The sequence below is a fragment of the Ostrea edulis genome, chromosome 4 (genome assembly GCF_947568905.1).
Source record: "Ostrea edulis chromosome 4, xbOstEdul1.1, whole genome shotgun sequence".
Classification (NCBI taxonomy): domain Eukaryota; kingdom Metazoa; phylum Mollusca; class Bivalvia; order Ostreida; family Ostreidae; genus Ostrea; species Ostrea edulis.
Genome location: NC_079167.1, coordinates 66,058,965 through 66,075,201, shown reverse-complemented (window position 1 = coordinate 66,075,201; position 16,237 = coordinate 66,058,965). Strand labels below are relative to the sequence as shown.

The window sequence follows — 16,237 nt, the reverse complement described above, 5'->3', positions numbered from 1 at the left end:
ATGAACGAGCGGACAAAGAAAAAAATAGGGGGGGGGGGGGGGGGGGGCGAGATTGAAGGTCTGGTTTTAATCAGACTGGTTGGTTGTATGTTGTTTAACGTCCCCCTCGAGAATTTTTCACTAACATGGAGACGTAAATCAGACTGGCAAAATACCATTACAGTGAAGCGCCCAGGACAGTTGGTTGTTTATGCCCCTGTAATCAGAGATTCGAGGGCGTGTAGTTTTTATAGAAATAAAATCAACTTCCATCAGTACTTTGATTTTTTTCCATAGAATTAGTCTTTTCTGTTTGTAATAATAAAAAAACTTTTATTTTGAATAGATACTTATAGGGCTTTCGGATATGTATTACTTCCGACAAAATCTTTTTTTCGTACCAAAGTTTTCAACTTATTGACCTTGGACTTTGGCCATACGAGGACATTAGTGAATTACAAACACATCTTGTTTTTAAATTGTTATATCCAAGTATATTTTAAAAACTGATTATAATATGAAAATTATATTAGATGTACATTTATTTTCATTTTGAACACAATTTGTATGACAATTCGGAGAAAACATGATTTATTAATGTGACTAATCTATAGAAGAAAAGCTAGTTTGTTGTAAAAACGTCATCTAAAAAACGAACTTTACACACGTATAACTTTATATTATACAACTTATATTTGATCAACCAGTAATTGCTTTAATGTAGCCAAACATCTTCAGAATTGTTTTTAGAATATATTTTCAACAGCCTTTGAAATTCTCGTATATAATTTTAAAATGCCACAAGAAAGAGGTATCGCTTTCATTAATGAAAAAGGCGAAGATAACGAACAGTGTTCAAACTTGTAGATCCTAGAAAGAATTAAAAAAGATCGAGAACATGGTGCAATGTGTGCAGGAGGAGTAAGCATCACCTTTTTGTACAGAATATCTTCATCCTAAAATCCTTCGCAAGATATCGTAAATTAACTTAATTAGTCCATCTACTTTCCAATGATAATGAAACATAAGGAATGAAATAGGGTTTTACTGGGTGTCACTTGAATGACGGTAAAACCAGCATTATAATTTTAAAAATTCAAACGCTAACTTCTGTATTTTGCAAGTCCACTGACATTTAAAACGTAACGTGAAAAAAATACAATTTCCAATTAATAATTCAAATGCACATCGCTTTTCTCTGTTGCTCTCTTTAGCAGTCAGTTAGTATGATCAGTGTCGTCAGTGATCAGACTACAGCGTCAAGATAAATATTTGTCACTAATTTGGAGTGTGTCTTTATGGCAAACCAACGATGTCTTTTTTCCATAACGAAGAGGTGAGTGTTTTACTGTGCACTGTCTCGAGTGTAAGTGTTGAAAATAATCCGTTATTTTGTCCCTTATTTGTTTTTTTTAAAGTAGTCGGTTAAATTGTCCCACGTGTACCTTTTCAAAAGTAATCTGTTAAATTATATTACCTATAGGTTTTGAAAATTAAAATGCTACGTTGCCCAATGTGCAGGTTTTGGAAAATGTAAAAGTTATACGGTACCAATTTTGATGCACCAGATGCGGATTTCGACAAATAATGTCTCTTCAGTGATGCTCAAGCCGAAATTTTGTAAATTCGAAATGACAAAAAACTTATAAGAGTTAAAAGGAAAACTAGAGTGCCAAAAAAACTGGAACCAAATTGAATTAATTCGTCCAAGGATCAGAGCTATGCATGAGGGAGATATCATCCTTAATTTTGAAATGAATTTCTAAATTTTAACACTGCAATTAAATATACATCCGTATTTTCAAGCTAGTAACGAAGTTCTTAGCTACTGGGCTGTAGAGACCCTCAGGTACTAACAGTCCACCAGCAGAGGCCTCGACCCAGGGGTCATAATGTAAAAGTTATACGGTACCAATTTTGATGCACCAGATGCGGATTTCGACAAATAATGTCTCTTGAGTGATTTTGTAAATTCGAAATGACAAAAAACTTGTAAGAGCTAAAAGGAAAACTAGAGTGTCAAAAAAACTGGAACCAAATTTGTCCAAAGATCAGAGCTATGCATGAGGGAGATACCATCCTTAATTTTGAACTGAATTTCTAAATTTTAACACTGCAATTAAATTTACATCCGTATTTTTCAGCTAGTAACGAAGTACTTATGAATAAAATCAATTCAATTTGTACTTTGTAACTCTTTGTTCATTTTTTTCAAATTGTCAAAAATTATGTACAATTTGGATTGAAACTGAGAAATGCTTCCTGAATACAATTCTGCATTCATCATCAATATCTTATAATTGTGGAAAATCAATCAAAATGTCAATTTAATATTATGAAATTCTTGTCAATACGAAGATGTGAAAATAATCATTACAATGACAAGTGCCTTGGGATTAGGAACGCTTGTCAATAGCCGTGCGCCAAATGCAAGGCGGGATTTTGTGAGATACAAAAGAGTATTGAAAACTAAACCTGAAATATCAAAAATGCAAAACATTGATTTTTAAAAACATATTTGCGTAATCCAATCAAGATATGGATGGTGTTGCTAAAGACTCTTATTTCGTAATGGGACAATTTCTTGTTCCACATAATAGTTCGCCCTTAATTTATTTCTTAGAATTTATGCGCTTCAACTGAAATATTTTACTTATACATATATCCATGCAAATTGTCCCGTCAATATTAACAAACAAATTGTCCCGTCTCCTATATTAACAAATTGTCTCGTCTGCTATATTAACAAATTGTTTTGTCTTATTTATTAACAAATTATCCCACCTGCTAAATGTATAATAACAAAATCTGCTTTATTAACAAATTGTTCTGAAATATATTACTTACAATTTGTGTAAGAAAAAAAACTATATGTATGTGTATGCTTTTTAGTTACACACAAATCTGTACACTTTTCAAACTAGAATAAACTTATATAACCATGGTATTGTCAATATTTTAGTCCCCTACCGACGAAGTCGAAGGGGACTTTAAGTTTGCGCTCCGTCCGTCTGTCTCTGTCTGTCTGTCCGTCAGTCCTGCAAATCAGTTTTCCGGACCTTTTTTTATGTACTTGCAGATATTCATTTGATATTTGGTACATTGCTTTGCCATAACAAGTTACAGATCAAATTCGAATTTCATATCTGATATATTGCTTTGCCATAACAAGTTACAGATCAAGTTTGAATTTCGTCTCGGTACGTTAATTTTCCACTACGTTATGGCCCTTGGACTTAGAAAAATAGCATGGATTATCAGTTTTCCGGACTTTTTTTATATGCTTGCAGATATTCATTTGATATTTGGTACATGTACATTGCTTTGGCATAACAAGTTACACATCAAGTTCGAATTTCATCTTTTCATTAAGTTATGGCCCTTGGACTTAGAAAAATAGCACGAATTATCAGTTTTCAAGATTTTTTTTCTTTTTGTTTTGTTTGTTGTGCTTACAGATATTCATTTGATATTCAGTACATCATAATGATTGCTTTGCCATAACAAGTAACGGATCGATTTTGAAGTTTTCCTGGTCTAGTCTTTGTACCCGAGTAGTATATGTAGTTGATTGCCAACCATTCCTATCCTGGTTTCCCAATCTTCCCTTTTACCATAACCTCAGTCTCATAATAGTCTTCGAATATTGTTGCGGTCCAATAATTTTCCCCTCCGGTAGAGGACTATGTATTGCTATGCAATACTCTCAGAATGCTTGTTCCCTATAGTATGGTTGTATATCAATTTATGTTGAAACATGTAATACACTATCTATTCTATATGTTTCATTTAGGAAATTCATCGCTGCAGCGAATTTTGCCACGATAATCCAATAAATTGTTAGGTTAGAGTACAAAAACGCGTGTTGACCTGAGTGGGGGTATTTTTTCCAAGAAGGTGACTTTCGTCCATTGTATTGGTAAGATACTATTTGCAGCGGGTGTAATTTAAACGATGTATTTATTGCCAAAACGTGTCGGCATCTTTATCAGAACCTGTTTAACTAAAAAGCCCTACCCCCGGGTTGGGGGTGGGGGGAGAAAATCGGGAAAAAAAACCTCCGAGGTCGGACGAAGGTCCCCTAATGATATATACCCATAATAATACCATACCCCATACATGAAGGCCTCCAGGGGGCCTATGGCAGATTCTGCCATAAAAATATGGCAGAATCTGCCATAGAAATCCTAAGGACGGCCTTTGTTAAAGGGTTTTTTTTTTTAAGTGGATTCTTATTTTTAATTTACCACAATTCGGAAGACAAGCCCATGTGAGTGAAACTTCTCAGCTGCGAAATGATGGACTTTACATGTACAAACCAAACATTCGCTTTATACCAGTTATTTCTGAACTCCATATTCTTAAATGTTGATGTATTGACAGTTCGAGTTACCAATTCCAGAGAGTTCGTGTTGGAAAATTCTGCCTACGCGTTTATGCGCTACGCTGACATTTCAATTAATTTTTGATTTTTAATTGTTAAGCACGGAAGCTATTCGAAAAATACGCGGAAAAGTTTCGTTGAAATCGAGTTATTCACCCAATAAACTTTTGTATATTCAAACTTTATGCATAGTCAAATGAATATGCAAATACATGATGTATTCAGACGAATTTTAAAACTCGTACAACGAATTGAAAATTTTAAAATCACCTTCACGGAGCCTGGGTTTTTTAAGGGTGGGGGTGGGAGGGGTTACACGTTTTCATAAAAAAAATTACGTTTTGATTCATAGTACTTTTTCAGCGCATTAAGACTTGTGGTATTTAATATCACGTCACAACAGTAATGAAAACATTTTGTGGAAGTTTAAATTATATCACAACCTATTTACAATCGTTCATTTTGGATGGTAAACACTTTACAGAGAAATCATCCGATGTCCTGGAGCACCCCTCTGGTTTAAAATTTTGTGTGCGGGTCGGGAAATCAGGGACAAACATGTTTTCATGCTGTTAGAGATGGGCACATGTCTCTAAAAGCATGGTGTATCAATGGCATCGCTGTTTTAAGGATAGAATGACTGATATTTTCCTGCAACACCTCATATAGCCCGGATATCGCACCTATGGACGTTGTCTTATATCCCCTGAGTGAAATCTCCTTTACAAGGTCAGCAATTCTAGCATCTAACTGAAGTAAAATACCCAACAAAAACATATTAATAAAACAAGAGATCCACGGGCCACATCACTCACTTGAGCCACTTTGGCCCTTCCGTTGTTCAAGGTCAACACCAAAGTATAACAAGGTCTTGCCATAAAGAATCTGTAAATAAGATATGGAAAACCTAACTTAAATAGTTCAAGAGATATTAAATAGGTTAGGTTTTTCTTAAAGTAGGTCAAACTCCAAGGTCAAAAGATCAAACACCATTGTGTCTTGATATAAAGAATCTCTATACAAAATACATGTATGAACAACTTCTGATTTATCTATTAGGGTATGTTTTCTTAAAAGTAGGTCAAACTCATAGATCAAGGTTAAAGGACATGATATGAAATGAAAGGTTTTGCCGTATGAAATTTATAGATTAATTCCACCTTTAGTATTCGTACTGTCCATTGTCAGAATGAATTAAAAGTGTAAGAGGAATATTAAAATCCCGCATTAGACACATCAAAACAAACGTACGTACCATCTATGTAAAACTTATACGGTACCAATTTTGATGCACCAGATGCGCATTTCGACAAATAATGTCTCTTCAGTGATGCTCAACCGAAATGTTTGAAATCCGAAATAACTATGAAGTTTTAGAGCTAAATATAGCCAAAAACAGCGTGCCAAACAAGTGGAGCCAAATTCGTCTAAGGATAAGAGCTATGCATGAGGGAGATAACCCTTAATTTTGAAATGAATTTCTAAATTTTATAACAGCAATTAAATATACACCCGTATTTTCAAGCTAGTAACGAAGTACTTAGTCTCCTTCTGTGTTTAGTAAACCAGAAGTGATAATTTTTTTTAGATATGTTACATGAGGAATGTGTTTTGGTTCCAGCTGACAAAGCTTGTAACAACATTATCTTTGTAAGGCTCATTATTACAACTGTGTCTTAAACGTACCTGGCATTAATTCCACTTTTGGTAATCGTACTTATACTCCAACTGCCCTTTGAAAAGATGAAATTCTTCAAAACCATACTTCAGTTTCAGACACATTTAATATCCCAGTCAATAGGTCGGATGAATATGAGTTACCGTAGCTATACTGGATTCCTAAACTTCATAAAAACCCTTACAAACAAAGATATATTACTGGATCCAGTAAGTGTCTGTAAACTTTTCACATTTTCGACTTCTTCTCCATAACCACTAGGCCAATTTCAACCAAATTTGGCAAAAAGCATCCTTGGGTAAAGGGCTTTTTGATTTTTTCAAAGGAAGGGTCATGCCCCTATCAAGGGGAGATTATCACAAAAATAGGATGGGGTCATTTAAAAATCTTCTAAAGAGCCACTGGACCAGAAGAGCTGAAATTTACACGAAAGCTTCCTGACATAGTGCAGATTCAAAGGTATTACAACCATGAGCTCCGGGGGTTGGATGGGGCCACAATAGAGGATCAAAGTGTTACATACAAATATATAGAGAAAATATTTTAAAATCTTCTTCTCAAGAACCACTGGGCCAGAAAAGTTTACCTTTACATGAAAGCTTCTTGACATAGTTAAAGTTTGTAAAAATAATGGCCCCCGGGGATAAGTTGGGGCCACAATAGGGATCAAAGTTTCACATGCGAATATATATAGGGAAACTCTTAATATATGTGTCAAGGTGACTCAGGTGAGCGATGTGGTCCATGGGCCTCTTGTTTATGCCTATACTGAATTCCCTTAAAAGTACAGAAAAAACCTGGCAATTAATATATAAACTCATTATAAGTACAAAATTCTTCCACCTGTCATCAGATTTATCATAGTACCATTTTCTGCATTCTTAAATTAACACCGGATATTTCTTTTACACTTAAAATTTGCATAGGTCTACTTTTGTGCCACGATACCTACAGTTGGTGACGTTTTGGTATTATAGAAATAATTATAATAAAACACAACAAATATTGATAAATGATCATGAAGTTATAATAGATAGTATGTGTATGGGAGTATCGGGCGTGGGAATCTGGCATTTTCTGTCATTCCATGCGTGACAGCTTACATGTCTTGTACACTTGACGTATTGTTTAAGATTCTTTACCTAACTATATAAGTAAAACCAAACTAACGCCACTACCTGAAATTAATTAATTCTTGATGACGGGTTATATTCAGTCAATGTTTAAGAAAAAATAATCCTTATTTGAAAAATTCAATAACTGTTCTGAAGAAATACAATGGGTGTTTTGTTTTCTTTCGTCAGATGGCCATCCTAATATTTGTGCTGCTGTCCATTTGCTGCAAACCATGTGTCTGCTGTTCAAATGGTTAGACAAATTTTCACATGAATGTATTTGGTACAATGTAAAACGTTCACGTAATTTGGATTTGATATATTTATGTATAAATTCAATATTAGTACAAAATTCTTTCACCTGTCATAGTTTTAAATGAGCGCAGCTTTCACTGTATATGTAACAATGTTATTTGCTTCAAAGAAACTAAACAAAATCAAAGTAATATCGCCAATTTCTTAGATATTTGTGACAATCAATAGAACGAAATATATTCGTGCATTGATTTTATCTTATGACTTAAATTAAATGCTATTAGCCATCTTATGAAAACTATTTTTTTTACTTTATCTAAATACTGTATGTAAACTAATACAAGAAATTGTGGTTTCAGGTGAAGGAAATCATTCGTTCTTTTTCATGTCAATTGATTTTAATCGGGAATCACAAAATTCCATCGAACCCGACACTTCATATATATGTGAAAATGGAACCTGTCCACGTCCCTGCGGAAGTTCTTGTTCGTACGACGTGAATAAAGTATACAGAGTAACGTCAAACAAAGATGTGTATGTGACCCTGGGAAATACCACTGTCATGGAGATGTTCCATGCTCTGAACGACGATCATTTGGGAACAGAGTATGTTGCGTCCGTGTATATTGACGTCACAGGTCAAAGTTTTCTGGGAGTGGGTAACCCGTCTGACTCTGTCGTCACGGTGGATATTACGTTACCGGAAGTTAACAATTACTCTCTGACAGAATGTAACAATAAAACCATAACATTTAGTCTTCAAAGTCTCGAAGCAAAGACATTGGATTTTCTGTGTGATGTTACCGGGGCATACATTAATTCCACAGGTAACATCATAGCTTACGTGGCAAGCTTCTCCTTGATGGGACCAAGTATGGGTTCTGATCTTCAATTCATGGTGGAACAGCTAATTCCAATCAACCATCTTGGGAATTTCTATATCGTGGTGCCTTATGGGGAAAATTCATATGGTGATGTTATTTCTCTAGTTACCACACAAGATGATACATTTGTTCATATCTCTGGATACGATTACGCTACATTACCGAATCGTTTTGACAACATTCGAAGAAGATTAGAAGGAAAGAAACCGGTTACCGTCAGATCATCTAAACCCGTTTCTGTAACACAATTTGCAGTGGATGCTGCCAACAAAAGCGCTATGGTTATCAATGTTCCAGCGACTTTTAACACTGACGTCGTTTCCCTCATGATCGAACCGGGCGTCTTTTACAGCTTTATGAATAACACAAAAACGGCATCAGAGGACGACAACGCCCCTCTTACATATTTCTACGCTAACAGAGCAAGGGACAAACCGAATACAAATGCATTTGCCTGTACCATATACGATGTCAGCGGATACGATTTCGGTGGTTCATTCTGTGGATTTTTACCAAGTGAACACATTGTAAGTATCTTTTAGTCAATCTGTTGATTTATTTGAATTTAACCTTGCACAAGAGAGCGAAACCCGTTGCTTCAAGAGTTTGGTGGTTTTGTATTTTCTGTTGTGTTGATTGCTAATAGGAAAAACTCCAACAAATAGTGTCCAAATTTGGGGGAGGCAGTTACTTTAACAGACTATATACATTATATTCACTTGAATTGCATAAATTCTCAAGAATGTTTTTTTTAAAGCAGAGCCTACATGAATTCTCTTGCTGTAAAGGAAACACGCACTTTGCAAGATAATTAAATTCATCACACAATATACAGACGTGTGATTATTGAATTCATTTACGGTTTTTTTTAAAATCAAATATTGTTATTATTATTATGTTATAATGAAAGAGAGATTGTCCTTTTCCATGAATAATTACATTGATGACCATCATGATGATCTTGAACATGATTAGAGAAAAGCACGTTGATATGATACGTTGAGTATATTTTATGAAGATTACAATTGGCCCTTATTTTTACCCGCCCTACAATATCATATTGAAAATATGGTTATTTGCAAAAGTGAAAAAGCATTAAATTTTACATGCATTACCTTGATTACTAACGAATGGATTCAAAGGAGACATGAACAAGATTAATATAACGAAGAATGATCAATTTCATTATGTAGAATACAGGGATTTATCAGCCTATTTTGGGAAACGCCATTTTTTCAAAATTGGGAAAATTTAATCGACAATTTGCTGAAATTGGGAAAAATAACAAAATGATGTATATAATTGTTTTCATGTATATTTCAGATGAAATTCAAACAAGACCTTTAATTTTCACAGAAACACAACACAGTGTTTACATGATTAGACTACATAGTACAATAAGTCTATTCTTTCTGTCCCTAAAGTCATTAACAAGTTCTTCAAGGTCTGTATCAGACAATTCTTTGGGGCCTTCAGAGCAAATTCTCATAATATTGTCCAAAGACACATGTGTAAGTCTATTTCTTAATGGAGTGCAAATCATATTCATTAAGGAAAAGCTTCTCTCTACAGAGGCGGTAGCGACAGGAACAATGCAAAGAAGTTCCAAGAGCTTGGAAATGTTTGGGAAGCAAGTTTGGAGGTTTCCATCTGTCATAAATTTTCTCAGAAGATCATGTGGCTCTTTGCAGTCCTGCCTACAATAATATTGAAAAATAAAATTATTTTCAGATTAAAAGTAACATGTTGAGTTCCCTAAATAACAATAAAAATGTGTAAAATATATTATATATTTTCTTTTACATTTTATTTCATTATACTGAAATTTACTAATTTATTCAAAATATGATAATGTGTTTCCTTAACATCCTAAGCCAAAGGTGAGACTACTTATCTGAACTGTGAATATGGATTACTTTTCAAACCAGTTACCTGAATTTAATTCATCAGTCAACAATGTGTTTGCAACAGCATTTCTCATGTTTCAACAACCAGTTTATCTAACTGAATGAAAACATCACATGCATAGCAAAACTATATCTAAATAAAAACTTCAACAAAAGGTGTTATTTCTCAATAAGTTAGTACCAACTTGAAATTTGAATGCAATGGTGTGAATTTAAATTAAATATTCAATGGAACAGTTGAACAGTGTTAGTGCAAAAATTAAATCTCATCATTTTAAAATTTTAGTAATGAACAATAAATCAACTTTTTTTTTTATAGTTAATCAAAAACTCATTATACCTCATGAGAAACATTTGATGTCTAAACCCCTGATATTCCACAGAAGTTTGTGCTGTGTTGATGTCTAGCAGGGATTGGGTTGCATTTCCTCGAAAAGTGTCTTTGGTAACATTTCCATAGTGCTGATTTAAAACATCAATCTGAACCTAGTCAATGAAATAAAATTATGTAGTTTACTAGAAAGCATGACACATCTAATGTATATAAATAGCAATAACAATACATGTACCCTGAAATTAGAATTACTATCCAGGCCATCAATTGTAATTCAATGTCTACTTAGTTTCAAGAAGTGGTTTTGGGAAAAATCAATAATTCATTTATTAAATGAGTAATAATTATATATCTACATATGTCTACAATAGACTTAATTTTAGAAATTGCATTACCAAGCCATGGTTTCCTAGCTCTTGCACCTGGTCAGGCAGGTCTCTAGGATTCAGGGCAGAAAAACTGTTCAGAACAGGTGAAGTAAGAAATGCATCAGTGACTTCTCCTATCAGAATGAATGAAAGGAATTCCAACAGTCCTAAAACATTCTGCAGGAGTAACATTCCTGTGATTTCTCGCTCTTCTTTGCAGTTCAACACGGTCAGAAATTTCCTAAAAAATGCCAGTAACCTTAGAAAAATATGTCGTTTCATCAAGGTTTTGAAGCAGATATATCAGCTCTGTCAGCTCATTTATTGTAGCCTTTACCCTAGAGTCTACTGATGTAAACCGGATGTGTGGATCCTGCAGATACAGACTCAGGAAGTTTAAGGGCCGAAGAACATCACACAGCAAGAGAATCATTGCCACCACACCCCTCTGAGTGAGGATCATTCTAAGACCAAAAACTTCTGGCTCCTTCTTCAAGTCATATATTTCGTCTAGAGCATCAATTATATGTACATACCTTCTAGAAAATCGTATAGAAGCTTTTCCATGAGAAAACCAACTGGTGGTGGCTGCCCTTAACAGAGTCAAAGGTGTTTGACCATAACTTTCCTGCACCTATTGGAATACAGCAAATCTTTGAGGGGAGTAATGAAAGAGTTTCCATATGGAGAGGAGGGCAGATTCCACCTGCAAATTAACCTTTTCTTTCTACAAATTTGACCGATTCCACATATTCAACTCAAATCAACTGCATATATGAATTACATTTGAAAGTATTAAAAATTTATCATTTTCAGCTTATAAGCATTAATACATGAAGTTAATGTTAAAGTGTTTCCATGAAAAAATGAACATAAAATAAAAATGTTTGTGTTTGAACTTTCTGAATTCACTTGTACTAGAAGGTCATATTCCTGCATTAAATGTTTTAGACACAGAGCCAGCTTATGGTTCCTGCAATTAACATATGTAGACTTTGGCGATTTGTTTCTAAATCTGCGTTGTAATCCTATACAAATATATATATATATATTATATAATACTGCAATTAATTTAAATAATAATCGATTATTTTCAATCAAATTTCAAAAAACAAGTAGAAAGTTTGTTTTATTTCATGATTAAAATTTTTGATTTTGCTTAAAATATTTAATAGAAATGAAAATTTCTCTTAAAAATCTAATGTACCTGATACCTCCCCACTCATAGTGTTGCAGCCATCGAAAGCTACAAATCTGCAGCGAGTGATGTTAATATGTTTCGCCACCAGAAATTGCTCCAATGCTGCCACCAGGGATTCAGCATCCGTGCGGTTCACATGAATCAATCCAAGATAATGATCAGTGAGGAATTTTGAGTCTGGATCTCCAAAAGCATGATCTCTGTCTACATACTTAGCATATACAGACAACTGTTCGTGGTTAGCATCGTCTATTGATTCATCAGCCAGTAGGGTGTAAAAGTCACAATTTCTTAAAGTTCTTAACAGTCTTCTTTCAATATTTCCCCTAAGAATATTCATCAATTCGGTTACAGTTGTTGAGGAGATGTATGTGGCGAATGATGGACAATTCTCTAAATGCTCTTGTAAATCATCCACCCCCAAACTTGCCACAAATCTGACAACCTCTTAAAAATTAGCCTGTGCCCATTTTTTTCTAATAATGAAATGGCAGATTTTAAAAAGTTTCTTCAAAACAGTCCTGTTCTTCTCCACTGTTTTTGAATACATCTCAGTGTTTGAAAATTCACCCGTTTTTTTTTAACATTTGATCAACTTGAAGCTGACCAGCCTGTTTTCTGAAAGTGAATTGTTTTGCTTTTACATACTTCTGTTCTGATTTTTTATGACGCTCACATTCGTCGTGCTTATTGAGTTTCCTAGTGGGATGTGTGCCAAGTGTTACTCCTTGTGTAATGAATTTCATGTCTTCCTGTGTCCCATTTCCAGAACTAAAAAGTTCACAATATTTGCACACATAGCCATTTTTTGCCATACTGTAATAAAGCCAAGGGAAAGGACGTTCGTACCTATCAGATGCGAATTTTATCTGATCTGAAACCATCGAAGTGGTGCTTGTACTCGGCATTGGCGATTCATTGGAACTGGATTCGGAATCATCCGATGTGTCACTTTGACAACCGATGGCATCGTGCATGCATTCTATTTATGGTGAATGTTTCTCAGTCGAGGTAGAAGATGATTGGCACATCCCAGCCTAGTTCTCATGATCGCAATCATCACCTGTCTGACCTGAGGACTGGGGTATTTCAGAAGTGCTGACATCTGGGACAGTAGGCTCTGTTACTTTAAAGAACGTACTAATTTTTCTACAAGCTTTCCCGTCATCTTTTCTTAATCTTTTGGTGTAATATTTGTTGTTGTGCGACATGTTTCTCAATCGGAACTCCTCAAATGTCTCGTGCACTCCATGTCGAGTGCGCAAGACATTCGAGGAATTCCGATTGACATGCTTCTAGATTCATTCGGTAGACCTCGGTGTCACCCAAATAAAGATGTAATTGACCGAGGTGTACCGAATTTCAGTACTAAATCTAGATAGTTCGTACTTCGAAACAGAATGCACGATTTGTGATTTGCTACATAAATGTGGGAATTGACGATGTAGAAGCTTTTTGTTTTCTCTCTTGTTTAGAATTTATGACATTGATTTAATATATATATATATATATATATATATATATACATATTCATATAACATTTGTAATTTTTGTTACTTATTGTCAGAAATCGCATGAATAATTTTACGAATAATGCTGTGAACTATTATTTGGGATAGGGTAATAAAAAATTGTGAATTCCGTGGTCCCTTCCTTCTTGTGGTCTAAGAGAGTCAGGGTTAACATCTTGAAATTGCACAAGCGAAATTTGGACTCTACAAACTCTTATTTGCAAACAAAACACCTTTATTTATCATTCCGGAATAAATCACGACGAGCCATGATTCCCGCTTCAGATGGACTTCGGTGTGTTTTTCAACATCTAGGTGAACGTTACAAAATCACTGCATAATGGAATGCGACAGGTTTGATGGTGACAGCATTATAATTGATGTGGGGCGAGATCTGAAGTGGCCGCAAACCCGCTTGGTCATCATTGAAGGCAATTGTATAGATCAACAGTAAATTAACACTGTTCTGCGATCTGTCATCGATCCGTTTATCCACCAACACCGGCAATGGTGACGTCTCCATATGAGTGAAAAATTCTTGAGAGGGACGTTAAACAATATACAACCAATTAATCAACCAACCTAGCAATGCTCGGTGTCATGCGGCGCGTTGTGAAATGGACTTTCTTCACTTGGCCCCCATACACAAATTTTCGCCAATAGAGCATGTGAGGGACATTTAAGATTGACCCATTTGAGGCTCTGTCCGCTTTCCGTTAGCAATGAATGGAAGAGTGATAAAACATCTCTATGGCAATGAACCCTATCCATTGCAGAATTCCAAAAGCAACATATGCTACGGGTGTATTCGTATTTAAACGGAAAATTCCAATGGCTATGCCACCTCTTCAGCCATGACATTTTTTGAGAAAGTGATGATACTTAACACAAAGGATGCTTACTCCTCCTGAACACCTGGTTCAACCTCTGGTATATCCAGGGGACCGTGTTTGCCTCACTCTCTATTTTGCATTGTTTATAGGAGTTATGATCACTGTTCATTATCTTCGCCTTTCATGTCGATTTGATATATCCCTGTGAGCTCGAAATAAAAGACACCACAGAGTCGTCCACTTCTGCTTCATACTTAGATATTTTATTGAAAGTAGACATTAACGGCAAACTGACAACTCAACTGTATGACAAACGGGATGATTTCAGCTTCTCCATCGTCAACTTCCCACATTTATGTAGCAATATTCCATTATCACCTGCATATGGTGTTTATATATCTCAACTGATTCGATATGCAAGAGCTTGTTCTGGGTATAGTCAGTTTTTAAATCGAGGTAAGCTACTGACAAACAAGTTGATGGTACAGGGATTTCAACAGTCTCGATTGAAGTCAGCATTTCGCAAATTCTATGGTCGTTATAACGATCTAGTTCGTCAATACAACCTCGCATTGGGTCAAATGCTGTCTGACGTGGTTCATACCGATTGTTAAGCCGTTCTTGGCACACTGATTTGACTGCGGATAACTCCGTTTACCTGATCAGGATATGGGGCTCACGGCGGGTGTGACCGGTCAACAGGGGATGCTTACTCCTCCTAGGTACCTGATCCCACCTCTGGTGTGTCCAGGGGTCCGTGTTTGCCCAACTATCTATTTTGTATTGCTTGTAGGAGTTATGAGATTGATCACTGTTCGTTATCTTCACCTTGCATGTATATCTTCTATTAGTTAATAAAAACATTACCAAAAATTGGAGGTTGCGTTTCATTTACCTGTCAGTATATTATATGTGGTTATAATTGGGCATGCGTCTCTACCAAACCTTGGAAATCCATGGACCATGGTTGAGGGTTCGGGTTCCAAGGAGGAAATATACGTATGATACATAGAAATTGTGGTAGTTGAAAAAATTCTGATTTTTTTAAAATTCTGAATATCATGCCCCTTTACCGTACCAACATGGCGGTATTACAGGGGACCTCCGTTTTTAAGGATATATCCAAAAGATTCGGAAACTTTCACTTTAAATGCAGAGTGCTTGAGCAAGGAACATGTCAGTACCTATGTTGAATATCTTAGATTTGAAGCAGCGCGCCCCAAAAAAACCTTCTATGCTGGGTGTTGCTAAAACGCGGAACGGAAAACGTAATATATATATATATATACATGTATATATATATATATATAGGTAAAAAAAATAAAAAAGATACACGAAGACGTTTAGTAAGCTTTACTAAACGTCTTCGTGTATCTTTTTTATTTTTTACTTATACTTTTACCGATCATTGCGAAAAGTAATTATTCTCTCTCTCTCTCTCTCTCTCTCTCTCTCTCTCTCTCTCTCTCTCTCTCTCTCTATATATATATATATATATATATAACTATTTTAAAATGTAACGCCGGAGGATTATAAAATGAAAGCGCTTCCGTTAAAATTTTAACTTTGTGTACTGTTTATTCTATTTCTTTTGATATATATATATATTATACATTATACAATATTATACATTGTTAGAATACATATATATGGATTCAAAGTGACATATAAGTCCGTTTGGACCGGGTGTTAAATCATTTATATACTTTGTGAATTACTGACACATGTCACTATGATAAATTACTTGCTTACAGAATCACCGTCAATTGCCTCTAATGTCACCGGGGG

The 16,237-nt window shown here is 35.1% G+C and overlaps 1 protein-coding gene across 1 annotated transcript; it reads left to right on the top strand.

Moving 5' to 3' along the window:
* The first annotated feature begins 7,796 nt into the window (after window positions 1-7,796).
* On the top strand, window positions 7,797-8,837 carry LOC130053831 (uncharacterized). The gene has a single exon (XM_056161433.1). The coding sequence runs from the start codon at window positions 7,797-7,799 to the stop codon at window positions 8,835-8,837; it is 1,041 nt and encodes a 346-aa protein (XP_056017408.1).
* The last annotated feature ends 7,400 nt before the right edge of the window (window positions 8,838-16,237 follow it).

Bases quoted from the DNA above. Each gene is read 5' to 3' on its own strand.
- LOC130053831 (XM_056161433.1), top strand. From the start codon at position 7,797: ATGTCAATTGATTTTAATCGGGAATCACAAAATTCCATCGAACCCGAC.